At 62.4% G+C, this 24,145-nt stretch overlaps 1 protein-coding gene across 4 annotated transcripts in view; it reads left to right on the forward strand.

The window, feature by feature from the left end:
• Positions 1-89: 89 nt before the first annotated feature.
• The window catches only part of TLN1 (talin 1), a 30,334-nt gene continuing 6,278 nt past the window's right edge, over positions 90-24,145 (forward strand). For 2 of the 4 annotated variants that reach the window (XM_035309278.1, XM_035309279.1), the window contains exons 1-49: positions 90-223; positions 3,070-3,233; positions 6,429-6,526; positions 6,630-6,759; positions 6,843-6,995; positions 7,133-7,275; positions 7,398-7,525; positions 7,809-7,869; positions 7,984-8,088; positions 8,419-8,574; positions 8,801-8,902; positions 9,100-9,176; positions 9,325-9,505; positions 9,914-10,027; positions 10,261-10,369; positions 10,846-11,054; positions 11,178-11,276; positions 11,494-11,544; positions 13,010-13,177; positions 13,336-13,630; positions 13,848-14,014; positions 14,109-14,237; positions 14,592-14,705; positions 15,501-15,614; positions 15,701-15,835; positions 15,925-16,053; positions 16,132-16,234; positions 16,313-16,521; positions 16,609-16,728; positions 16,882-17,079; positions 17,410-17,549; positions 17,894-17,987; positions 18,171-18,260; positions 18,372-18,494; positions 18,599-18,742; positions 18,849-19,010; positions 19,105-19,245; positions 19,465-19,646; positions 19,789-19,921; positions 20,264-20,365; positions 20,490-20,660; positions 20,789-20,938; positions 21,265-21,366; positions 21,531-21,650; positions 21,727-21,873; positions 22,757-22,923; positions 23,169-23,352; positions 23,612-23,737; positions 24,016-24,132. In XM_035309278.1, the coding sequence (XP_035165169.1) occupies positions 3,104-3,233; positions 6,429-6,526; positions 6,630-6,759; positions 6,843-6,995; positions 7,133-7,275; positions 7,398-7,525; positions 7,809-7,869; positions 7,984-8,088; positions 8,419-8,574; positions 8,801-8,902; positions 9,100-9,176; positions 9,325-9,505; positions 9,914-10,027; positions 10,261-10,369; positions 10,846-11,054; positions 11,178-11,276; positions 11,494-11,544; positions 13,010-13,177; positions 13,336-13,630; positions 13,848-14,014; positions 14,109-14,237; positions 14,592-14,705; positions 15,501-15,614; positions 15,701-15,835; positions 15,925-16,053; positions 16,132-16,234; positions 16,313-16,521; positions 16,609-16,728; positions 16,882-17,079; positions 17,410-17,549; positions 17,894-17,987; positions 18,171-18,260; positions 18,372-18,494; positions 18,599-18,742; positions 18,849-19,010; positions 19,105-19,245; positions 19,465-19,646; positions 19,789-19,921; positions 20,264-20,365; positions 20,490-20,660; positions 20,789-20,938; positions 21,265-21,366; positions 21,531-21,650; positions 21,727-21,873; positions 22,757-22,923; positions 23,169-23,352; positions 23,612-23,737; positions 24,016-24,132 (6,522 nt within the window). In that variant the 5' untranslated portion in view covers positions 90-223; positions 3,070-3,103. The remainder of the gene's footprint in view (positions 224-3,069; positions 3,234-6,428; positions 6,527-6,629; positions 6,760-6,842; positions 6,996-7,132; positions 7,276-7,397; positions 7,526-7,808; positions 7,870-7,983; positions 8,089-8,418; positions 8,575-8,800; positions 8,903-9,099; positions 9,177-9,324; positions 9,506-9,913; positions 10,028-10,260; positions 10,370-10,845; positions 11,055-11,177; positions 11,277-11,493; positions 11,545-13,009; positions 13,178-13,335; positions 13,631-13,847; positions 14,015-14,108; positions 14,238-14,591; positions 14,706-15,500; positions 15,615-15,700; positions 15,836-15,924; positions 16,054-16,131; positions 16,235-16,312; positions 16,522-16,608; positions 16,729-16,881; positions 17,080-17,409; positions 17,550-17,893; positions 17,988-18,170; positions 18,261-18,371; positions 18,495-18,598; positions 18,743-18,848; positions 19,011-19,104; positions 19,246-19,464; positions 19,647-19,788; positions 19,922-20,263; positions 20,366-20,489; positions 20,661-20,788; positions 20,939-21,264; positions 21,367-21,530; positions 21,651-21,726; positions 21,874-22,756; positions 22,924-23,168; positions 23,353-23,611; positions 23,738-24,015; positions 24,133-24,145) is intronic. The other 2 variants (XM_035309281.1, XM_035309282.1) reach the window with 1 other exon arrangement.

The following is a 24,145-nucleotide window of genomic DNA, read 5'->3' on the forward strand; positions in this document are numbered from 1 at the left end:
TGGGGAGGACACGATCGGGACCGGGGCGCCTCGGGGCGATGCCCGGGGACCGGGGAGGGCTCGGTACGGCCCCGTCCCGCGCTGCCCCGCCCCGCTCCGCCCGGTGGCGCCCGGTCCCGGCGCATGCGCGGCGGGGAACGGGGGGGTGGGGGTGGGGGGGCGGGAAGCGGGCGGTGCCGCCCCGCTGCCGCACAGGCTCGGCGGGCCCGGCGCGCTGCTCCAGGTACACGGGGCCGGGGGAGCGGGCACGGCGCACCGCGGGGCGGCCCGGCACCGGGAGGGGCCCGGGGCACCGGGACGTGTCCGCCCCCGGTTCTTACCGTGGGGTGGGGGGGGGGGGGCGGGGGGGAGGGGAGACCGGGGGCACGCTGCGGGGGTCGGGGGTCGGGGCACCGTGTGGGTGTTCCCCCCCTCCCCCTCCCCGCGCCTCCTCGTCCTGCTCCCGGTGCACCGGGACCGGCCACCGGCGGCAGCCCCGTATTTGGTAGCGGAGCCGCCGCGCCGTGACCCCGCGGGCGGGGAGGAGGAGGAGGAGGAGGAAGGCTTCGTCCCGGCTGACAGCTCGCAGAAAATGGGGCAAAACTGGGCAAAATTGGGCCAAACGGGGCCGGCACGCACCTCCTCCACCGGCACGGTGCCGGCTGGGATTTCCGTGCCCTCCGGTTACAAGTTAACCCCGAGGGCTGGGCTGCGGCTGGCGGGCGTCGCGGCTGGTTAAAAGGAATAAAAACAACCCCCAAAAAAGTAATAAATTACAATCCCGGAGCTCCCCGGATCCTGCCTCGCCACCGAGCCCCCGCGGCGGGGCTGCGACCGCGGGCGGAAGGGCTGGGGGAGCTTCCTGCACCGGGGACGGGCCCCTTCCCGGGGGCGCCCGGAGCCCGCTGCGGCTCCGCTGGGGCGAAAATTGGGAAAACCTGGGAAATGGGCCCGGAAAACAGGGAAAATTGGGGAATGGGTCCGTTCGGTGCGGGTCTGCGGCTCCAGGGAGCGTGCCGCCGCCGTGCCGCGCAGGCTGTCCTCCCGCGCAGCAGACCCTAAAACTTTTTTACGTTTTTTATCATTATTATTACCAACGTAAAGCTTTTATTTTCTCCCTGCCCGGGGATGCGACGCCCGGTGCCGGGCAGCGCGCGGGGAGGGCAGGCACCCTCTGCGTCACCGGGGCTCGCCGCAGAAGCGCCTCCGGCCGCCCCGTCTGCCCTCGCTTGCCAGCGAGCAGTCGTTGGCTTGTTTGCCTTCCCTGGAGCCCGGCCAGAAAATTCAGTGTGCGTTCACATAGCTCCTTTTTTTTTTTATCTCCCTTTTAACTTTCCCCCCCCCCCCCCCCCCCGGGGTGGCAGGAGGCTGGCCGTGCTCTCCCATCCCGGAGCCCACCGTCGCTCTTGGGTCCGTGCGTGCTCCTGGCCCCGGTGTGGCCCCCCCGAGGGCTTTGGGGCGTGCTGCTGTGAATAGCAGAGACCACTTCTGCTTTACAGGCGACTCGCTCAGGGTGCTCAGCGCCTTGCACGTGAGCGCAGCGTTACGCCGGGCGTTGAAGCTGCAACACCCTTTTCCTCCCCCCTGAGCTTTGCTTTTTTGCACCCTGCTTTCAGCGCGGCGTTGGCCACGTGCTGGTGGTCGTGGGGAGTGTGCGTGGCACGGAGCGGCCCCTGCCCTGCTGCAGCATGGTGCGTTTCCCCTCTGGGGATGGAAACGCCTCCAAAAAGTGTTCGGTTCCTCCAAAAACTGAACTCGCTGTTTTGGTTAAAAAGGTCAAGAGCGGGGCTGCTGTGACGGTCAGCGCGGCTGGAAGGGCTCCTGCCTGCTCGCACCATCCTTTTTGCTCCAGCACCACGTTCCCTCCGCAGCGTTATCCAGGTTTGGGCTGGGATGGAGCTAATTTTATCAGCCGATGCTGTGCTCCTCGTGGTCCCTGTCCCTGCCCTGGAGGCTGCACGTCCTCCTTTCCCCGGGGCAGGGATGGAAGGCAGCCGGGTGCTCAGCTCCGGAATATTTTTAGATGTAGGGAAGATGACGAGCGCCGGCCCGCTGACCGCAGCAGCCCGCCCTGTCTGCGGAGCGCTCGAAAACCCCTTTCCACCGCTGGCTGCTCCTCACCCGCCGCGGGGACTCATCCTGCCGGGGGGCTGCGGGGCAGGGGGCGTGCTGGGGGGGGGGGGCCCCCCGCCCGCTCGCCTTGCATTCCTCGTCGGCGGGGGCCGAGGGCCTCCGCGAGGGCTCCTGCTGCACGCAGCATTGCCGAACGGCTCAGGAATGCGCAGCTGGAGCGGCTCCATGCGCTGGCGGAGGCGGCACCGCGCTCCTCCCGCCCGGCCCCGGGCAGATGCGGTGTGCATCCGCTGGGATTCCTGCCTCCTCCAGCTATCCCTGGCTGCAGGGAGCCTGGAGCGGGTCAGCGCCGGTGGAGGAGCGGGGTCGCTCCGTCCAGCGGGCTCCGGAGGGCAGGGGACACCCACGTGGCCCCTCGGCGGTGGGGCAGAGGTTTGCATCGCCCGTGCCCCCCGGTGCAGGGGTCTCCATCTCCTCCCCTAGGGCTCTGCGCCCCCAGGAAGCACGTACGGGTTTTCCAGGCTTGGCACCTTGGGGTCCCCATGTGGGACCTCTGCTCGGCCCTGATAGTGGGGCCGGACACTGGTGGCCTCGGGTCAGAGCAGGGTTTTCCTTCTTGTGGCTTCTGTGTCATGGCGGTTATAATTAACCCCCTTCCGTCACGCTGTCCCAACTTATCTCGCCGCCCTGCTGGCACGCGCTTCCTCCTCGCTGCTGGGTGAGGGCTGCAGAATCCGCTCCGTGATGCCGGGGTGAAGGATGGGGAAGGCACCGTCCTGGCCAGAGCTCAAAGCCGCCCTTGGTACAGCGAGGTGACGAGCGAGGAGCTTCATCTGAAGCCCTCGTGTCCATGAAGGACCTCGGTAGCTGCCACCACCAACCCTTGCTCGGCTGGGGAGCCGAGCCCTGATCTCTGCTCCCCCACCACGGCATCCAGGCGCGTTTGGTGGGGCGAGCACACGCATCTCCTCCTGGGGTCCTGGCACCGAGAGCTGACCCGGTTGTGTCCCCCGGCAGGTGACACAGGAGTGGGGACGGTCCAGCCGCCACCATGGTTGCCCTCTCGCTGAAGATCAGCATCGGCAATGTGGTGAAGACGATGCAGTTCGAGCCCTCCACCATGGTGTACGACGCCTGCCGCATGATCCGGGAGCGGGTGCCCGAGGCGCAGATGGGACAGCGTAAGTGCGCGGTGACCCCATCTCCTCCGTGCAGTGCAGGGACAAGGCTCTGCCCTGCTCCTGGGCTTGTCCCCCATCCTCTCCTGCTGCTCGGTCTCTGCTTTCCCTTCTGCATCTCCTTTTTCTTCTTTTCACACCCCTCAACACCTCTCGCCTGCCTGGGACAGGCTCACTCTAGGCACTGGTACTGTCAGGACACCAAGCCCCTCTCCCACTGCTGCAGCTTTGGACTAGCCAAATTTATTCCAGGCTGCTCTCCATGACCTGTTGCTGCTCAGCATATGGCTGTTCAGTCCCCTAAAAAAAAAGAAATTAAAAAAATTTGACATCTCACACCTTCCCTTTCCTGTTTCATTCCACGCAGGTCTGGGTTTCTGCACCCAGACGAGAGCCTGTTGCGTGCTCCCCTTGACATGGGCAGAGCAAGGTTTGAGGAAGAGGAGATCTTGGCCCTGCTAGGCACCACTGGGGGCAAAGAAACTTGATTCTGAACCTCAGAAGCTTTTGTGCAAAGTGGTTTTTTTGTAGGAGACAGCCCTCATCCACGAGGATGCTCTCGTGTTCGTTGAGCACCGTGGCTGCTTTTGGAGGCCTCCAACCTCCCCATGGTGCAGCGATGCTGGTACAGGTGCGCTGCAGGTCCTGCTCTGCCAGCGTGCTGGGAGAGGTTGCCCTGATATTGCTGCTTGGCGCCCCTTCGCTGGGTGCACAGGCTCCCAGAAACGAAGGCAGTGTCCCCATCGTGCGGGGTGGCGGCCCCAAAAAGCTCCGAGAGGTGACTTGACCTGCCTGCTCAGGGTGCGGGTCGTCACCTTGTAAGGTCGCTTGCTTAAAAATAAGTAAATAAATGAGAATGACCAATGGTTCCTGCAGCCTGACAAGTGCTCCCCTCTCACCGCGATGCTCCCCATCAGCGTGCTTTTGGGGCACGGGACCAGACCTTGGGGCTCTTTGTGCTCCCTTATTTCTGCTTGGGATGAAATGTGGGGGCTCAGGGCAGCACGGGAGATGAAATACTGGTCAAGCCCTCCAAGCCAGCTCCCCGCCTGTCTCTTGTCTCCTCTCTCCAGTGTACATTCATTAATCTGGCCAAGCCTAGGTGGGCTTGAACAGCCGCAGTGCTCCCAGCGGGTGCTCCTGCACCATATAAGTTAACTTTTCCTTTCTTGGGGAATATACATCCCTCCCCGGCGGCCCTCCGCGAGGCCGTGACGTGCTGGTCTGCCGCTACCTCGCCGAGCTCTTTCAGCTGTAATATCTCCCCGCTGCCGTCAGGCTCAGAATTAAGCCGATGACAAACGACCTCACGATGCGAGTCGTGCCCGGGCGATTGATTCCTGCGGCCCTCCGCCGAGCCCCGCGTTGGGCAGGGAGTGGCCGCGGCGTGGGGACCGCGGGAGGAAGAGGAGGAGGAGAAGGAGGAGAAGGAGGAGGAGGAGGAGGAGGAGGAGGGGAAGGCGACGACATCTGGGAGCAGCGGATTCCTGGCGGAGCAGAGGAAATGCCTTCTCGCTCTGTGTGACCGCAGCTTTCGGTTTCGGAGGGGGACGGTGTGTTTATACAGATCCGCAGCCATTGCATTTCCTGCCCCTGGGCCCAAGCCAAGCTGCTCGTAAAGGGCGAGGAGAAAACCTTAAAGGGAGCTGCTCGTGCCCGAGTTCCTGCCCCCTTGCTCACGGCTTTTCCCTAGAACAGCTGGAGCTCGACCCTGCTGGGAACAGGGCTGAGCTCAGCACTGCTGCTCCTCGCTGCCTCCCCTTCCTCGCCGCCGTGCCCCCAGCTCTCCGAAAGCCTTTGGGTTGCAGTTTTGGGAACCTTGCATACAGATCTTCCACTTATCTGCTCAGAGCTCTTCTTTCCCTCTGTGATCCTTGCAGCTGTTGTTTCTCCTTGCTGCCCTTACCCGGTGGCCCTCGTGGATCCCTTTTTGAGCTGCTTGTTTATTTTGTCACCTTTAGCAGGGTCCTGCTGCTTAAATCTGGGCACACCCTGCCCCTGTCCCCCAGAGAACCCATCCCAAGCATGCTTTCCTGCCCTGCTCCTCTCACTACACCAGGAGAGGGGTCTCAAGCTGCTGCGCCAGGCGTTACCCAATTCCCCTGCTTTTGGCCTGGGTTTTGTGGCTGAAATGTGGCATCCCCGCACCCTCTGTGCACAGCTTCCAGCTCTGCTCTTGCCCTGTTTCGGGAAGCGCCTCTCCCCTCCCGAGCCAAAGATCCAGACAAGCTGCTCAGTTTTCAGAGCTTTAGAATTATCCTCTTAAAATTGGCTTCGAAAATAGTTGTTTTCTTTTATTAAAAAAAAAAAAAAAAAAAAAAGGCAAAGCAAAGGCCAGCCTCCCCGGCTCTCCTGTTCTGTTTAGCAGGATCCTCGGCACAGCGTGAGCCGGGCAGGCGCAGGGCAGCTCAGGAATTTCCCCTTCCCCGCCAGCAACGCCCGCTTACAAAACCAATGGCTGGCCCAGCAGCTGCCGGAGGGGAGGAGAAGGGCTTTTCCCCGGGCCAGAGCCCGTCTTGCTTCTCGCAACAAGAGGACCGGGGCTGTCCCTGGGCTCTGGCAGCAGCCGACCCACCCAGTCTCCTGGCACAAGCTGGCAGGACTTGCAGAACATCGCTTCTGCGCCAATTCACCATGTCTGAGACCTTGTAGACCTCCAGCACGTCCTCCTCCAGCCTGCTCCTCCCCAGAGCAAGGAGTGCCATCTCTTTTAGTCCCTTGTGCCGAGCGGCTGCTCCTCCTGGTCCATCTCGGTGTATTTTCAAGGGGCAGCAGCACCCAGCGTTTGGGTGTGCTGAGGTTTTACAGACAGGGGAGGCGATGCCCTCCGCCTCGTTCCCAGCACCCTTCCCGGTAATCCCCAGCGTTTTATCATCGTGCCTTGTCTGTTAAGTTTTGCAGCATCTTATCGCCGTGCTTTGTTACGTTTAGCACCAAAGATTTCAGCTGTCAAGCACAGCTCCAAGCTCCCCCCTCAGCTGTGACTGTCACCTCCGAGCCAGCATTGCGTAGGTGTGCTGTAGATGACATTTCCCATAGATAAGTGGATGTAAAACACCTACCCCGACGCTCGTTTGCCAGCTTTGTGCCCACTCGGGCTTTCCCCCTGCTCGTGGCAGTGGTGGCTGCTCGCTGCAGCGCTCGTTCCTGGCCCCATCCAGCCCGGGGCTGTGCCGACAGAGGCTCTCTGTTTTCCAGCCAACGATTTCGGGCTGTTCCTCTCGGATGAAGATCCAAAGAAAGGGATCTGGCTGGAGGCTGGGAAGGCTCTGGACTACTACATGCTCCGCAATGGGGTAAGCACCCAGCCCGCGTCGCGCGCCCCGCGTCGCCCCAGGGTCGGGGGGAGCTGCGGGTGCCCGGAGCCCGCGCTGGGAGCTGTGCTCGCTGTGCCTGCAGGACACCATGGAGTACAAGAAGAAGCAGCGGCCCCTGAAGATCCGCATGCTGGACGGGACGGTGAAAACGGTCATGGTCGATGACTCCAAAACCGTCACAGACATGCTGATGACGATATGCGCCCGAATCGGTGAGGGGACGGGCGGTGGTGAGGGACAGGAGGGTCTCGGGAGGAGGGGAGCGGCACCAGCTCAGTGCCACGCACTCCTGCAGGCATCACCAACTACGATGAGTACTCCCTCGTCCGGGAGATCATGGAGGAGAAGAAGGAGGAGGTCACCGGCACGCTCAAGAAGGACAAGACCCTGCTGCGGGATGAGAAGAAGATGGAGAAGCTCAAGCAGAAACTGCACACGGACGACGAGTGTACGTGGTGGGGAGTGCCTGGGATGGATCCAGCCCACGCAGGGGGCGGCGGGGATGGGAGCGGGGCCTCCTGCCCGGCTGTCTGTCCCTGCCCGGGTGTCTGTCCATCCCTGCTCATGCTCTGCCCTCACCTGCAGTGAACTGGCTGGACCACGGCCGGACCCTGCGCGAGCAGGGCATTGACGACAACGAGACGCTGCTGCTGCGGCGCAAGTTCTTCTACTCCGACCAGAATGTGGACTCGCGAGACCCCGTGCAGCTCAACCTGCTCTACGTGCAGGTACGGCGTGCCTCGCTCCGCTGCCCTGTGCCTGTCAGGGCTCACGTTGAGGTTTTGGGCCAGGGGCAGCCGTGGGGGTGTTTCAGGGTGCTCAGATCCCGCTGCCTTCTCTTCCCACGCAGGCTCGGGATGACATCCTCAACGGCTCCCACCCCGTCTCCTTCGACAAAGCGTGCGAGTTCGCCGGCTACCAGTGCCAGATCCAGTTCGGGCCGCACAACGAGCAGAAGCACAAGCCAGGCTTTCTGGAGTGAGTGTCCCGGGGGTGCCGCTGCCTCTGCCAGCCCCCTCCCCTAGCGCCGAGCCGCAGCCCCTGGGGCTCCGTCATCCCGGAGGGCGGACGGGTGGCTCCGAGGAGGAGAGGTCCTGCGTGTCCTGGAGTTGTCATTAGTGCAGCGACCTCTCCCACATCCTTCCTGTTCCCAAAAACTCTCCGTGCTGGCAGGGGTTTCTCTGAGGCTGGGTGTCTTCGTAGGCGAAGCGGAATGGCTTTGGGCCGTGCTGTAACAGCTGATTTTGCTGTCTTTTGGCAGGCTCAAGGACTTCCTGCCCAAGGAGTACATCAAGCAGAAAGGGGAGCGCAAGATCTTCATGGTACGTGCAGGGCGGAGCGGGGAGAGCCTGGGAAGGCTGTGATGGGGATGGTGGCGGCATGGTGTCGCAGCCAGGGGTCCGTGGAGCTGTCCTGATGTCCTCTCGTTGCTGCAGGCCCACAAGAGCTGCGGGAACATGAGCGAGATCGAGGCCAAAGTTCGCTACGTGAAGCTGGCCCGTTCCCTCAAGACCTACGGCGTCTCCTTCTTCCTGGTCAAGGTAGAGCAGCGGCTCCCCAGCCCCACCTCTCATGCTAGCTGGCCAGAACTCCCTTTTTCCAGCATCCCTTCATCATTCCTGTCCCGCCGTCCCCTCCTCACCCCAACCCATGTTGCTCCAGCTTTCCTTGTGTCCCTGCTATGCCTGCCCCTTGTCTTGGCTTTCCCTCCGTGCTGCCTTCTCACCCCTTGGTTCTTGCTTTTCCCCATGCCCGTTCCAAGACCCACGCTGCTGCTGCCATCACCTGGAAGCGTGGCCTTGGGAGTCTTTGCTGAGTCTTTCCCGAGCGAGCTCTGGGGCAGCCCCTCATCCCTTTGTCCCGTCCCGCAGGAGAAGATGAAGGGGAAGAACAAGCTGGTGCCGCGGCTGCTGGGGATCACCAAGGAGTGCGTGATGCGTGTGGACGAGAAAACCAAGGAAGTCATTCAGGAGTGGAGCCTGACCAACATCAAGCGCTGGGCAGCCTCCCCCAAGAGCTTCACCCTGGTAGGGGCCAGCCCTCGCCCTTCTGCTCGTCCCTTGAGTTGTTCCCCTCTGTGTGGCTGCCTTGCCCTGCTCCTCCTGCCTCTGCCAGCCCCGAGATGGGTGCATGGAGGTGCTGAGCCCCGCTCCTGGCACAGCAGCTGGCCACGGGTGCTTAGCACATACCAGAGGGGCTCAGGACAGGCGCAAGCGCCCTGCCCTGGTGCAACCCCGTGCCATGCTGTTGCAGGATTTTGGAGATTACCAGGATGGCTACTACTCCGTGCAGACAACGGAGGGGGAGCAGATCGCCCAGCTGATCGCCGGCTACATCGACATCATCCTGAAAAAGGCGAGTGCCTGGGTGTGCGGGGAGCCTACCTACAGCTGGCTCCTCTCCTTGGGGTGCTGCAAGGTGCCCCTTGGGCACGCGGTGCTGCTGGGGGGGCTGGGGACGTGCCATGGGGTTTGGGGGTGCCCCAGCCTGGGCAGCGGTGGGGAGGCTGGGAGGTGCACGCAGGCTGACATGTTTTCTCTTCACCCCCACAGAAAAAGAGCAAAGACCACTTTGGCCTGGAGGGGGATGAGGAGTCCACCATGCTGGAAGACTCCGTGTCTCCAAAGAAGTAAGTCCGCCGTGCTGCACGCCTGCAGCCCCCAGCTTTCTGTGGGCATCCTTCACCCCCAGGGGCTCGTGCACAGCAGTGGTGCTGCTCCGGGGAGGAGGTTTGTCTGCGCGCTCCTGGATCTAGCTGCTGTTTTCCCCCGTTGCAGGTCGACTGTGCTGCAGCAGCAGTTCAACCGCGTCGGCAAGGCGGAGCTGGGCTCGGTGGCCCTGCCGGCCATCATGCGCACGGGGGCTGGGGGCCCCGAGAACTTCCAGGTGGGCACCATGCCCCAGGCCCAGCTGCAGATCACCAGTGGCCAGATGCACCGAGGGCACATGCCGCCCCTGGTAAGCGCTCCCCGTGCCCACCGCTGCAGGGCACGGGCACCTGCGGGGCTGTTCTGGTGCTGTGGTTCGTGGCACAGCCCCGCTGCTGCTGGGGGTGCTGCCCTCCCCTTCATCCTCCTCTGCAGCCAAGGAAACATTTGAGCAGGGCCACAAGGAGTCTGTTCCCTTCAGTGCCTGACCACAGGGCTCGCTGCAAAAGCTTTGCGTCCCCCCAGCCTTTGCTCCTGCTCCCAGAGAGCTGGTTACGGGCTGGGTTCTCCACTGGGCATCCACTTTGCAGTGGGATGGGGCATTTCCCAGTGGGGTGTGCAGAGGGGGAACCCCCTTTTTGCTGTCTGCCCCCTTTTTACGGCAGCACCTTCCCAGAGCGCTTCCCCCAGCGCACCTCACCCTGCCCTTGCCTTGCAGACTTCAGCCCAGCAGGCGCTGACGGGCACCATCAACTCCAGCATGCAGGCTGTGAACGCAGCCCAGGCCACCCTGGATGACTTCGAGACCTTGCCGCCCCTCGGGCAGGATGCCGTGAGTGCCTGGGGAAAAGGGGTGCCGGGCTGTCCGTGCTGGGGAGCCCCGCTGGGAGGGGTGTTGGTTGCTGGTGGGGTGGATGGCACAGGCTTGCAGCTTTAGGATGAGCTGAGTTTTGGGTGGTAGCTGCTCTTCCTTCCCTTCTCCTTGTCTCGTTGTTCTTGCACCTTTCTGGGACTCCCCACCACCACCACCACCTCCACCTCCTGACCCCGTTCTCCCCATTTCAGGCTTCCAAAGCTTGGCGCAAGAACAAGATGGATGAGTCCAAGCACGAGATCCACTCCCAGGTGGATGCTATCACTGCCGGCACAGCCTCGGTGGTCAACCTCACCGCAGGTAGGTGGAGGGCTTGGACAGTAGGGATTGCCCACCGCTGGGGAAGGCTTGGTCTCCCTTCTCCAGCTTTTGAATGAAGATCGAGGTTCTTGCCCTCCCTTGGAGACTGGAGGGAGGCAGCCTGGCTCAACCAGAGCCAACGGAGCCCAGACCTCTTCTGATGTGCCTGTAGAGTCAGTAGCACTCCCTGCCTTTTGACCCCACAACATCCCTGTCGGTGCACAGGCTGCTCCCCATCCTTTCCCTGCTTGTGGCTGACCTGTCCTCCCCTAAACCACGGTCACGGCCGCAGCGTGGTCCAGCTCTCCTTTCCCATGCTGTCCTTCCCAAATAATTGTGACCGTTTTTTGGACTTAGGAGCCAGGAGGCTTCCCCAGGTGCTCACAGGAAGAATCACACCACTTCCACATGCAGAGGTGCTTTTGGGTTGTTACTGAACATGTTCTGTCCCCACATCTCCTCTCCTTCCCGCGCAGGGGACCCAGCAGATACGGACTACACAGCCGTGGGCTGTGCCGTCACCACCATATCTTCTAACCTGACCGAGATGTCCAAGGGCGTGAAGCTGCTGGCCGCCCTGATGGAGGATGAGGGAGGCAACGGGCGGCAGCTCCTGCAGGCGGCCAAGAACCTGGCCAGCGCCGTCTCCGACTTGCTGAAAACGGCACAGCCTGCCAGCGCCGAGGTGCGAGGGGCAGAGGGACGTGGGGATACGGGGGGTGGGAGCTGGGGGAACAGCTCGGTTTGGGGGCTTGCTCAAAACCCATGCTTTTTTTTTTTTTTTTTTTTTTTAACTCCCTCCTTGCAGCCCCGCCAGAACCTCCTGCAGGCCGCCGGCCTCGTGGGCCAGACCAGCGGGGAGCTGCTGCAGCAGATCGGGGAGAGCGACACCGACCCTCGGTTCCAGGTGGGTGGGCCTGGCTGCGCACAGGGACGCGTGCTCGAAAAAACCTTCTGCCTTGCACAGGAGCGCCCCGCGGGGACCTTCTGCCGGCAGGAGAGGTCCGTGCCGAAGCTTGGCCCGTGCAGGGTGACTTTGCCCAGGGAGGGGACAGGCCGATTCCCATCCCCGTCCTTGGAGCCGCGGTCCTGTAACGCCTCTTGTCTTGTGGATTCTCATGTAGATACCAGAAAGCCGGCGCGCTCGGATCCTGTCTGCTTCTGACCCAAAGACGGTAAAAGGGAGCTGTAGGCATGGCTCGGTGGTGTCTGCCCTTCTCGGATGTGAGGGCTGCTCCTTTGGGGACGATCAGCTGAACTCTTGGGACAAGGGCTCTGGTGGAAAATCTGCTTTTCTTGTAATCAGCTCTCTGAAGTCCATGCACTCGGGTCGCTGCCCGGGCGAGCTGTGCCCGGGTCTATGAGGCTGCCCAGAGCAGGGAACCGAGGCGGCTGGAGCCTCGTGGCTGTTTTTTTTTTTTTTTTTGCTGAGCTGGCCTCCAGCCACACAGTTTTTCCATAACTGCTGCTCCCAGCACAAGGGAGGCAGCAGACGGTGCTGGGAGAGGGAACCAGCCCTAGTATGGACCAAAACAGGCTCCAGAAAGGAGACGTTTCAGTTCACTGTGGCCACAGTATGAGCAGAAAACCCTGGGAGAGAGAGCCAGGACAGGCAGCTCCATCCTGCAGGGCCCCTGCTGCAGACCTGGCAATCCCACCTCGTGCAGCCGGTGGAGGGCAGCAGGGCCAAGGGGCAGATTTAGGAACCGGAGGGCGATGTGCCCCAGCCTGCCCCTCCGCCACCAGACCCAAGTGTATCTGCTTCCTTCCTCTGGGCTCCTCTGCCGGGGGGCTGCTTCTCTGCCTCGGGCAGCTGCGGTGCTTTGGGGAACTGGTGGATCCTGAGCTCGGTGCATGTGCTCTCGGGTTGCTGTCCTGTCTGGAAGGGTGATGGACGGCCTCAGGAGCAGCCTTTGCTCGCAGGAGGCGAGGGGACGGTGTGGCATTTCTGCTTGGTGGCCGGAGGCTTTGCTCTAGTAGCAGGGTGCAGCTTCAGGGCTTGCTCAAGAGCCTGGTGGTGGTTTTGCCTCGTTTACCCTCTGCAAGCACACCCTCAGAAGGAAGACCGGGGCTTGGCAGCGGCGTAGCTGCTGTCTGCAGCAGGAGGGTGCCCGTGCAGCAGCCGGGGAGCCGTGCCCTGGGCACAACACCTCGTCTGAGCTCCCTGCCCTGCACTCGGTGCCCCGGGTGCTTGCAGCCTGGCCCTGCTGCTGGTGGGTGCCAGCAGCACGGCATGAGGCGAGTCCTGAGGGTTGCAGCGTGCTGTCGGGTCAGGCATCCTGCGAGGGAAGCTGCCTGCTGGCAGGGCGTCCTGGCACTGTGGTTCTCGCTGTGGTACCATTGAGGATGTGGCGCAGGTTGTTCCTGTGGCAGCAGGGGTGATGCCGGAGGTTGTCCGAGCGGTTCCTGGAGGTGCTTTTATCCAGGGCAGCGTCCTGGTACCGGCTGTGGCACACCATAGGGATGCACTCGAGGAGTTGCCAGCCACACAAGCCGCTCCAGGAGTTCGTTGCGAGGCCGAGGTGGCGGAAAGGCCTCCCGAGCTCATGTTTCCCTGCTGAATATTTCACGAGAGAGCCGCGCGGGCGGCCGTGCCTGGCTCCGCGGTGACTCCGGCGCTGACCTCCTCCATCCCTGCAGGACATGCTCATGCAGCTGGCCAAGGCCGTGGCCAGCGCCGCTGCCGCCCTGGTGCTGAAAGCCAAGAACGTGGCTCAGAAAACGGAGGACTCGGCGCTGCAGACGCAGGTGATCGCGGCTGCCACGCAGTGCGCCCTCTCCACCTCCCAGCTGGTGGCTTGCACCAAGGTAAGCGGCACCAACCCTCACCCCGCTGGGTTTGGGACCACACCTCCTGGTTTCTGTCCTCTTCTGAGGTCAGCGACAGCGGTCGTCTGGGTTTTGGATGCTGGGTGGAGAGCAGGAGCTGCGCGGTGGCAGCTGCACAGCTTTCTCCTCCCCTGCAGGTGGTGGCTCCCACCATCAGCTCCCCGGTGTGCCAGGAGCAGCTGATCGAGGCCGGCAAGTTGGTGGCCAAGTCGGCAGAGGGCTGTGTGGAGGCCTCCAAGGCGGCCACCAGCGACGACCAGCTGCTGAAGCAGGTGGGGGTGGCAGCCACCGCCGTCACCCAGGCCCTGAATGACCTGCTGCAGCACATCAAGCAGCACGCCACGGGCGGGCAGCCCATCGGGCGCTACGACCAGGCCACCGACACCATCCTCAACGTCACCGAGAACATCTTCAGCTCCATGGGCGACGCGGGTGAGAGCGAGCGGCTGGTGGCCCCCAGGGAGGAGCAGAGTGGGTGGGGGGCTCGGGGGAGCACGGGGAGATGGAGCAGCCACTCCAGGGACGTGTTTCCATGCCTGTTTGCTGTGCCTTTGCTGTGGTCTTGTGCCTGGAGGCTGGTGTGGTGGAGCGGGGAGGTATCAGGGAGCCCCTGGGACTTGCCGACGGCCAACCTTCCTTTCTGCCCCAGGGGAAATGGTGCGGCAGGCTCGTATTCTGGCACAGGCCACCTCCGACCTCGTCAATGCCATCAAAGCCGACGCAGAGGGAGAGACGGACCTGGAGAACTCGCGCAAGCTGCTGAGCGCGGCCAAGATCCTGGCCGACGCCACTGCCAAGATGGTCGAGGCTGCAAAGGTTCGTGGTGCAGGCGAGGGGCTGCTGGAGCAGTGGGGCTGCTCCCCATGCAGTGTGGGATGTAAAGGTGTGATGGCTTTCCTGCTTTGACCAGGGAGCTGCAGCCCACCCGGACAGCGAGGAGCAGCAGCAGCGGCTGCGGGAGGCGGCGGAGGGGCTCCGCATGGCCACCAACGCCGCGGCGCAGAACGCCATCAAGAAGAAGCTGGTGCACAAGCTGGAGGTGAGCACCGGGCAGGGGAGGCAGAGTGGGAGCAGGGATGGTGTGGGAGCTGGCCAGGAGCCTGGATCCTGATGCTTTCTGGAGAGATGACATCCCTTTTGTACAGTTTGTGATTAATCCTGTAGAGACTTCCCCCCCTGCTCCCTGCTGTCACCACAATATTTGAGCATCCCCCTTTCCCACGTTCACACCACGTTGCCTTGCGGTGCTGAACTTGATCTTCAGAACCAGAGGTGCTGCTGATGCTGTGGCAGGCAGAGCAGGAGAAGCTGAGAGGGGAGCAGGACCCCGATTCATGATGGGGGGCTTCCAAGCCACGCTGCCCCCATGGATGACCCCTGATTTCCCCTGCAGCATGCAGCCAAGCAAGCGGCCGCCTCCGCCACCCAGACCATCGCCGCCGCGCAGCACGCCGCCGCCTCCAACAAGAACCCCGCCGCACAGCAGCAGCTGGTGCAGAGCTGCAAGGTAAGGGGCACGGGGGGGCACGGGGGAGGTCTGGGTGCCTGCAGGTCTTTGAGCAAAATGGTGGGAAAAGCTGCTGTGAGAACTATAGTTACGTGCCCATCTTTTGCTGTGTTTGTGCCGAGCAGCCTTATTTTGAGAACAGTGATTCCGGTAAATACAGCGTGAGGGTGTTTTGAAGGTTTTTTAAACCTGACTTAGTGTCATGCAGCATCTTGAACAAAATATTAGCAGGGTTTGGCATCTGTAAATGGGTTAGGGATGGCTCTGGGAGTTGTTGCAGAGCACTGGTTTCTGGGGGGATGCCTGCAAGGAGGCTCTTGAGGGGCTAGGTTCATGTCTGACTCTCTCTGATCCATGTTCCTGGGATCACAGAATCACGGAATGGGTTGGGCTGGGAGGGACCTTACAGACCACCCAGTTCCACCCCCCTGCCATGGGCAGGGACACCTCCCACCAGCCCAGGCTGCCCAAAGCCCCATCCAGCCTGGCCTTGGGCACTGCCAGGGATGGGGCAGCCACAGCTTCTCTGGGCAGCCTGGGACAGGGCCTCACCACCTCTGAGTGAAGAATTTCTTCCTTTTATCTAAACTAGATTTACCCTCTTTTACTTTAAAGCCATTCCCCCCTGTCCTATTGCTGCACTCCCCGATAAGAGTCCCTCTCCACAACCACCAGCAGTCAGATCCGCGGGTGGCCGAGCCGCAGGCGGCAGGGAGGGCGGGTTTGGCTGGAGCCACCGGAGGGATCTGCGCTCTCCGTGTCCCCCGCAGTGACTTTCCTCTCCTCTGGTCGCAGGTGGTGGCCGACCAGATCCCCATGCTGGTGCAGGGCGTGCGGGGAAGCCAGTCGCAGCCGGACAGCCCCAGCGCCCAGCTGGCTCTCATCGCCGCCAGCCAGAACTTCCTGCAGGTACCCCCAAACCTGCTGCCGGCCCCAGGCAGCGAGGAGACAGCTAGCTGTGTGCCACCCCGTCTCACTGCTCCTTCTTTCGGCAGCCCGGTGGGAAGATGGTAGCCGCGGCCAAAGCCACCGTGCCCACCATCACCGACCAAGCCTCCGCCATGCAGCTCAGCCAGTGCGCCAAGAACCTGGCCGCCGCCCTGGCCGAGCTCCGCACGGCCGCACAGAAGGTGAGAGGCTGGCGGAGGAGGCCGGGCAGGAGGGGACAGCTCCTGTTGTGGCCGAGGTGCGAAGCTGCTCTTCTTTCTCCCCACCGCAGGCACAGGAGGCCTGTGGGCCCCTGGAGATCGACTCGGCGCTGGGCCTGGTGCAGAGCCTGGAGAGGGACCTGCAGGAGGCCAAGGCGGCCGCCAGGGATGGCAAGCTCAAACCTCTGCCCGGAGAGACGGTGAGAGGGCACACGGGGTGTTGGGCACGGGGTTCTGGGGGTCTGTCAGGCGAGGTGTAACCCCTGCTCGCCCTGCAGATGGAGAAGTGCGCCCAGGACCTGGGGAACAGCACCAAGGCCGTCACCTCCGCCATCGCCCACCTCCTGGGCGAGGTGGCCCAGGGCAACGAGAACTACACAGGTACAAGCCGTCATGCCCCGGCCGTGCCCCGTGGAGGGGCCCTGCTCTCGCTGACTGACCGCTCTCCCCCTCCGGCAGGCATCGCTGCCCGGGAGGTGGCCCAGGCGCTGCGCTCGCTCAGCCAGGCCGCCCGCGGCGTGGCGGCCAACACGTCGGACCCGCAGGCGCAGGGCGCCATGCTGGAGTGCGCCAGCGATGTCATGGATAAGGCCAACAACCTCATCGAGGAGGCCAGGAAGGCCGTGGCCAAGCCCGGAGACCCCGACAGCCAGCAGCGCCTGGTGCAGGTGGGACCGGGCCCCCGGGGAGGCCGGTGGATGGGGGCAGGCTGATGGGGGTGGCCGAGGGACAGCCGCCGCTCTCGTCCTCTGCAGGTGGCCAAGGCGGTGTCGCAGGCGCTGAACCGCTGCGTGAACTGCCTGCCTGGGCAGCGGGACGTGGACGCTGCCATCCGCATGGTGGGAGAGGCCAGCAAGAGGCTGCTGTCGGATTCGGTGAGCTCAGCACAGGGCTGAGGGGGACGGGGAGGTGATGCAGGGGGCACCGGCTGTGCTGGATGCTCTCCGGCACATCACCAGGCATGTGAGGGTGCTGGGGCTTCACCCGGCAGCTCACCATGCTGCTCCTGACCCCCTCCCTGCCTCCAGTTCCCTCCCAGCACCAAGACCTTCCAGGAGGCACAGAGCCAGCTGAACCGGGCAGCGGCGGGACTCAACCAGTCTGCCAACGAGCTGGTGCAGGCATCGCGGGGCACCCCACAGGACCTGGCCAAGTCCTCGGGCAAATTTGGACAGGACTTCAACGAGTTCCTGCAGGCGGGAGTGGAGATGGCCAGCCTGTCCCCGGTGAGAGCCAACAGCCTTTGGCAGTCCTGGCTATGGTGGGAGGCTGCTGAGCGCTGGGGAAGGCAGGCAACCACAAGCAGTGGTTTGGGGCCTGCTGTGAGCAGCTGTGGCTAACACCATCGAGATGGAGCCTGGAGGTGGTGCTAAATAGCAAGAGCAGGGGAGGAAGTGGCTTGTGTGCAGTGAGTGTTGTCACCAAACACTTGCTGCTGGTGGCCAGCGGACAAGTTGAGTGAAGGGAGCTGGCACAGCCTGGAAACCATTGGAGAAACCCAGGGGGAGGGCATGGAGCTCAGGACCTGGTCTAGCTGACTTTCTGGCTCCCTGCAGAACAAGGAAGACCAGGCGCAGGTGGTGTCAAACTTGAAGAGCATCTCCATGTCCTCCAGCAAGCTGCTGCTGGCAGCAAAGGCGCTTTCCGCTGACCCTGCAGCCCCCAACCTCAAGAATCAGCTGGCAGCAGCTGCACGGTAGGAGGAACTGCTCGGGCTGCGTGGAGGGAGGTGGGCAAGTGAGAAAGTGTGTGCTGGGCCACCAGCTTCAGGAGTCCTGGTGTTTGCCTCCACGGGGCTCAGCTTGCAATGGGTCTGTCCTGAGACCGTTTATCTAATGTCATCCTGACCTGGCTGCTCTGTCACAGTCTGTCAAAAGAGACAGGCCCTTGGGCAGGTAGGAGTGTCCTCCACCTAGAACCTCTGCCCATTTCCTGCACCAGGACATGTCCCATGGCCAGGTTAAGGTGTTTGCAATAGTGGTAGCTCTGGGTGGTGACGTTGGCACTGATCCAGGTGTGTCTGTCCCCATGTCCTGGCAGGGCCGTGACCGACAGCATTAACCAGCTGATCACCATGTGCACCCAGCAGGCGCCAGGACAGAAGGAGTGCGACAATGCCCTGAGGGAGCTGGAGGTGAGAATCAGGAGCCGGGGCGTGCTTCTGCTTGGCTGGGTGCTGGGATGTCTGGGGTGGGGAGAGGAGCAGCTCCTCTGTGCCACAAGAGGCAGGAGAGAGCAAAAAGGAGCTGCGAGAGCAATGCGTGGGATGTGGAGGGCACACACCCTTCCCCTTGATGTGACACCCATGTCCCTGTAGACGGTGAAGGAGCTGTTGGAGAACCCCACGCAGACTGTCAATGACATGTCCTACTTCAACTGCCTGGACAGCGTCATGGAGAACTCCAAGGTGAGCGTCTTCCTCTGGGTTACAGACGCCTGGCTGGCGGAGCACAGTGAGCTCTGAGGCTGCAGCACCGGGCGGGCGGTGGTCTGCAGCTGGTGGCCTTCTGTCCTGCAGGTGCTGGGCGAGTCCATGGCCGGCATCTCCCAGAACGCCAAGAACAGCAAGCTGCCCGAGTTCGGGGAGTCCATCAGCGCCGCCTCCAAGGCTCTCTGCGGGCTCACGGAGGCAGCAGCCCAGGTGAGATGCATTTGGTCCCAGCCCCATCCATCACACCTGGAGCTGGGAGCCCTCTCCTGCCCCTGCCCCGGTGCAAGCCCTCACTGCCTCTCTCGTCTTTGCAGGCTGCCTACCTGGTGGGAGTTTCTGATCCCAACAGCCAGGCGGGACAGCAGGGCCTGGTCGACCCCACTCAGTTTGCCAGAGCTAACCAAGCCATCCAGATGGCCTGCCAGAACCTGGTGGACCCTGCCTGCACGCAGTCACAGGTGAGTGTGAGGTGGGTCACCACCACAGGCGTTTTCCTGCCTAAAAGGGAGTGCTGGAGAGCGGGGAGACGCTGTGGGTCCTGCCTCACTCTGCTCTCCTCACCAGGTGCTGTCAGCAGCCACCATCGTGGCCAAGCACACCTCGGCCCTGTGCAACACGTGCCGCCTGGCCTCCTCCCGCACCGCCAACCCCGTCGCCAAGCGGCAGTTCGTCCAGTCGGCCAAGGAGGTGGCCAACAGCACGGCCAACCTGGTGAAGACCATCAAGGTGCGTTGGGGTGGCACGGGCAGCCCCGCGGAGGTGGGACATGGGGCGTGCTCAGGGCTGGGTAACTAACTGCTCGCTCTCTCCTGCATGCCAGGCCCTGGACGGAGCCTTCAACGAGGAGAACCGGGAGCGGTGCCGCGCGGCTACGGCTCCTCTGATAGAGGCTGTGGACAACCTGACGGCCTTTGCCTCCAACCCGGAGTTTGCCACCGTTCCTGCCCAGATCAGCCCCGAGGTGGGGTGCCGCCGGGGCAGGGAGGGGTGGCCTGGCTGTGGTGGGAGCTGCAGCAGGGTGGGGAGGAGCTCGAAATGGGACCCAGAGCAGAGCTGGTGTCTGGAGGGTGTAATGAGAAGGCTGCAGCGAGCGTTGGGCATCAAGGGGCTGCTCCTGAGTGAGGAGAAGGGGTAATGTGCCTGTCCATCCGTGCCACTGTGCCTCCATCTCCCTGCACAGGGTCGCAGAGCCATGGAGCCCATTGTCTCATCTGCCAAGACCATGCTGGAGAGCTCTGCCGGCCTCATCCAGACCGCACGCTCCCTGGCCGTCAACCCCAAGGACCCGCCGCAGTGGTCGGTGCTGGCCGGGCACTCTCGCACCGTCTCGGACTCCATCAAGAAGCTGATCACCAACATGAGGTGAGGGCGGGCTGGGGCCCTCTCAGCCTGCCTGGTGTGCGTGGCCGGAGCCCCTGCTGAAGGTTACCCCCAGTTGGGCTCACTCCACGATGATGTTTTGGCTCATCTGGCCTGTCACGGTGCTGATCCATGTGTCACGCAGGGACAAAGCTCCTGGGCAGAGGGAGTGCGACGAGGCCATCGACGTCCTCAACAGATGCATGCGGGAGGTGGACCAGGCCTCCCTCGCAGCCATCAGCCAGCAGCTGGCCCCTCGAGAAGGCATCTCCCAGGAGGTGAGTGGGGGGCAGCGTCCTTTTCTGGAGCCCCTGCTGGCTTCCTCCACTTTCACACAGGGCTTTGGGAGCTCTCCTTGCGCCTTTAGCATCTCCCCAGCCAAGTGCTGGATAGAGCAGCCTTGTTCCAGGCTTTGTGCCCCTGCTTTGTGTCTGTCCTGATGGGATGGAGCAGGGCTGTGCTGCACCTGGTGTCACAGCCCTTAGAGCCAGAGCTTGTTGTTTAGTGATCAAGCATCACTCTGGAGCCCTGCTTAACGGGGGCAGGCTAACTCCTCCCCAGCAGAGCTCAGCGAGGCCAGCCTTGCCGCAGCCTCATGCCGTGCACTTCCTTCTCAACAGGCTTTGCACAACCAGATGATCACGGCCGTGCAGGAGATCAACAACCTGATCGAGCCCGTGGCCAGCGCCGCGCGGGCTGAGGCCTCGCAGCTGGGACACAAGGTAACGGGGAGGGGTGGGTGGGGAGCGGGTGTTCGGGCACCAGGCGTGTGGAGTAGCCCACATCAGGAGGAGAGGTTCTGACCAGCCTCTGGGAGCTGCTGGCACTGACGCTGCTCTTCCCTAGGTGTCCCAGATGGCTCAGTACTTCGAGCCGCTCATCTTGGCGGCTATCGGTGCTGCCTCCAAGACACCCAACCACCAGCAGCAGATGAACCTCCTGGACCAGACCAAAACGCTGGCCGAGTCTGCCCTGCAGATGTTGTACACCGCCAAGGAGGCCGGTGGGAACCCCAAGGTGAGCAGGAGGTGCACGTGGTGAGCCTTGGACACGTGCTGCGTGTCCTACACGTGTGCTGGGCACCAAATCCCAGAGCTGGTGTCCCTGTTGTTGCTTCCTTCTCTCACTCCGTCTCCTCCTTGCAGCAAGCTGCCCACACGCAGGAAGCTCTGGAGGAGGCCGTGCAGATGATGAAGGAGGCTGTGGAGGACCTGACCACCACGCTGAATGAGGCAGCCAGCGCTGCGGGTGTCGTTGGGGGCATGGTGGACTCCATCACACAGGCCATCAACCAGGTGAGGGGAACGCAGAGAGGGCTGGGGGAAAGGAGAAGTCAGAGTCAAACCCTTTGTGAGACTGTTGTTTCTTGTCTTCTGTGGGATGCTGGCTCCAAGACCTGCTTGGGGAGGGGAGGCACTGCACCTGAGCAGCCAAAGAGGCAGGGAGAGATGCAGAAGATGTTCAGATCTTCCCCCACTGGAGTTCTGGGGTCCAGGCTGAGGAGGGAGCACTCAGGGCCATAGTGGGCAAAACCCCAGGCAGGGCAGCACGGGTCTCCTGCTGTGCTGTAGCCAAGGAGGGTCGCTGGGCAGGGCCAAACTCTCCTGATGGTCTCTTGCAGCTGGACGAGGGGCCAATGGGCGAGCCAGAGGGGACCTTTGTGGACTACCAGACCACGATGGTGAAGACGGCCAAGGCTATCGCAGTGACTGTGCAGGAGATGGTGGGTGCAGGGGCCAGCGAGGCTGCCACCTCTTCCCTATTCACCCCACTCCAGACGGGGAGCAGAAACTGGTGCTGCTGCCTCACCCAGCAGGGCAGCTGCCCTCCCTGCTCCCCTGTCCCACCGTAAAGCCTGCCTAAGCCCTGCTCTTCTCCCACCTGCAGGTCACCAAGTCCACCACCAACCCCGATGAGCTGGGCATACTGGCCAACCAGCTGACCAACGAGTATGGGCAGCTGGCACAGGAGGCCAAGCCAGCAGCGCTCACCGCTGAGAACGAGGAGGTGAGAGCATCATCAGAGAGGATCCGGGCAGGGTTTCGTTCCCTTCAGGCTGTCTCACACGTGCATTTTCCTCCAGATCGGCTCCCACATCAAGCGCCGGGTGCAGGAGCTGGGTCACGGCTGCGCCGCCCTGGTGACCAAGGCTGGAGCCCTGCAGTGCAGCCCCAGCGATGCCTACACCAAGAAGGAGCTGATAGAGAGCGCGCGCAAGGTCTCCGAGAAGGTGAGCGGCCCCGAGGGTCCCGGAGCGGGTAACAGGAGAGGAGGAAGGTGGTGGGAGCAGTGCTGGATTGAGCCACGTGCCCTTTGAGCCTTGGGTTTTCCTGTCACCTTGCTGGGCTCTGTCTGCTCTCTGGCCCTGGCATAATTCAGCTGGTGGGGCAGGGGATGGGTTCCCCTCCTGGCACGGTAACAACTTGTGCTGTGATGGGCAACTGCCACAGCCGGGTGCTGCCTGCTGAAGTGCTGGTAACAGCCTGCCGAGGAAGACTGATCCACACCCTGCTGGCAGCCCAGGGCTCTCTAAATCAGCCCTTGTAGAGGTGTCTGTAGCATTTGCTGCATCTCCAGTAAGCCTGCAGCTCATTCTAGGTGATCAATATCCCCTGTGCCTTTTGCTGGCGTGATGGAAAGCATCCTGCCCATCAGCCAGTCTTAAAAAGCACGCTGATTAGTAACAGACAAAAAAATGGTTTAAAAAAAACAGGTGATAAGGATAGAGCAGCAATGCTTGCAAACAAGATTAGAAAGGCAAAACAAACACTGGTTCATACTGCCTGGCACACGTCTGCATGCCTGGGGCCTCTTCCAGGTTCCTCCTTTCCAAGCTTTTACTTTCCTTCAGGAAACTTACTATCTTAGGAGCACTTGCCAAAGCACAGAAATTGAGTTGAGCACTTAGAGAAGGAATGAGCTGTAACATTCTGATAAGGTGCTAGCCTTGTTCGTTTGGAAAGCAGCAGAGTGCTGCGTCTCCTGCACTCACAAGTTCCTGAGTCTCCTCCTTGGACTGAAGGAGATCCATGCTGGGGAGGTGTCAGAGGTGTGTGGTGGGGATGTCCTGAGCCTGCTCTGCCTCCCTCAGTCACCCCGCTCGTACCACGCAGGTGTCCCACGTGCTGGCAGCCCTGCAGGCTGGGAACCGCGGCACGCAAGCCTGCATCACTGCCGCCAGCGCCGTCTCTGGCATCATCGCTGACCTCGACACCACCATCATGTTTGCCACGGCAGGGACACTCAATCGGGAGAACTCGGAGACCTTCGCTGACCACAGGTACCAGGGTGGGGGGTGCAATGCCTTGGCCAGCCCCTGCTCAGCCGAGGATGGGGGGCAGGCTCTGTCCTGCTATCTCACATCTCTGTAAGCTGTGGACCAGCCCCAAGGAGACCTACAAGTTCGGGTTGTGCTGGCAGTTTCCCCCTCCAGCTCATACAGATGGAAGGCATGGAGCAAGGAGCACGTAGAGGGCTCGCTTGTCATTCCTAAACACCCCTCTCTGACTGCCTTCTTCTCCCCAGGGAGGGCATCTTGAAGACAGCCAAGGCGCTGGTGGAGGACACCAAGGTGCTGGTGCAGAATGCCACGGCCAGCCAGGAGAAGCTGGCCCAGGCTGCCCAGTCCTCCGTGACCACCATCACCCGCCTGGCAGAGGTGGTGAAGCTGGGTGCTGCCAGCCTGGGCTCTGAAGACCCGGAGACTCAGGTAGGATGGGGTGTCTGGGGTGAAGGGAGGCTGCTTCTGAAGGGGTGGGAGCTGAGGGTGGAAGGTCTTCTGGGGCTCCAGACTCTGCACGTTGTGGAGAGCACTGGCTGAACTGTGCCTGGTGCTAGTAGAGCTGGCTGATTTGAACTCCATGTATATGGCATGTTCTGGGGTGCCCGAATTTTCTGCTGCTGGGCCATACCACCCACAGCCTGAGTGTGTCCACAGGCAAGCCGTGACCTGGTCTTGCTCTCCCCAGGTGGTTCTGATCAATGCTGTGAAGGACGTGGCCAAGGCACTTGGGGATCTAATCGGTGCCACCAAAGCAGCTGCTGGCAAAGCTGGGGATGACCCTGCTGTCTACCAGCTGAAGAACTCCGCCAAGGTCTGCACTGGGGCACAACGGGGAGAAGGAGATGGGGCAGGAGGGCTGGAAGAAGAGCAGGGAGGGGCTCCTGTGCCTGTCTGGGGACGGGAGGACAACTGGTAGGCAGTCAGGGCAAGGGGCACAGAGGGGGCATTGGTGGGAGATCAAAATGAGGAGATATGAGTGGAGTATGGAGAAGGGGCAGATCCCGACCAAACCACGAGGGATGGACAGGTGCTGGCAGCATCCCAGAGCTTTCCGGGGGCTTTTTCCCAGTTCTGTTCTCCCTCCTGCAGGTGATGGTGACCAACGTCACTTCCTTGCTGAAGACGGTGAAGGCTGTGGAGGACGAGGCCACGAAGGGGACGCGGGCACTGGAGGCCACGATAGAGCACATCCGCCAGGAGCTGGCGGTGAGCGCAGCGC

Source organism: Oxyura jamaicensis, chromosome Z, assembly GCF_011077185.1.
Source record: "Oxyura jamaicensis isolate SHBP4307 breed ruddy duck chromosome Z, BPBGC_Ojam_1.0, whole genome shotgun sequence".
In the NCBI taxonomy this organism is placed as follows: Eukaryota; Metazoa; Chordata; class Aves; order Anseriformes; family Anatidae; genus Oxyura; species Oxyura jamaicensis.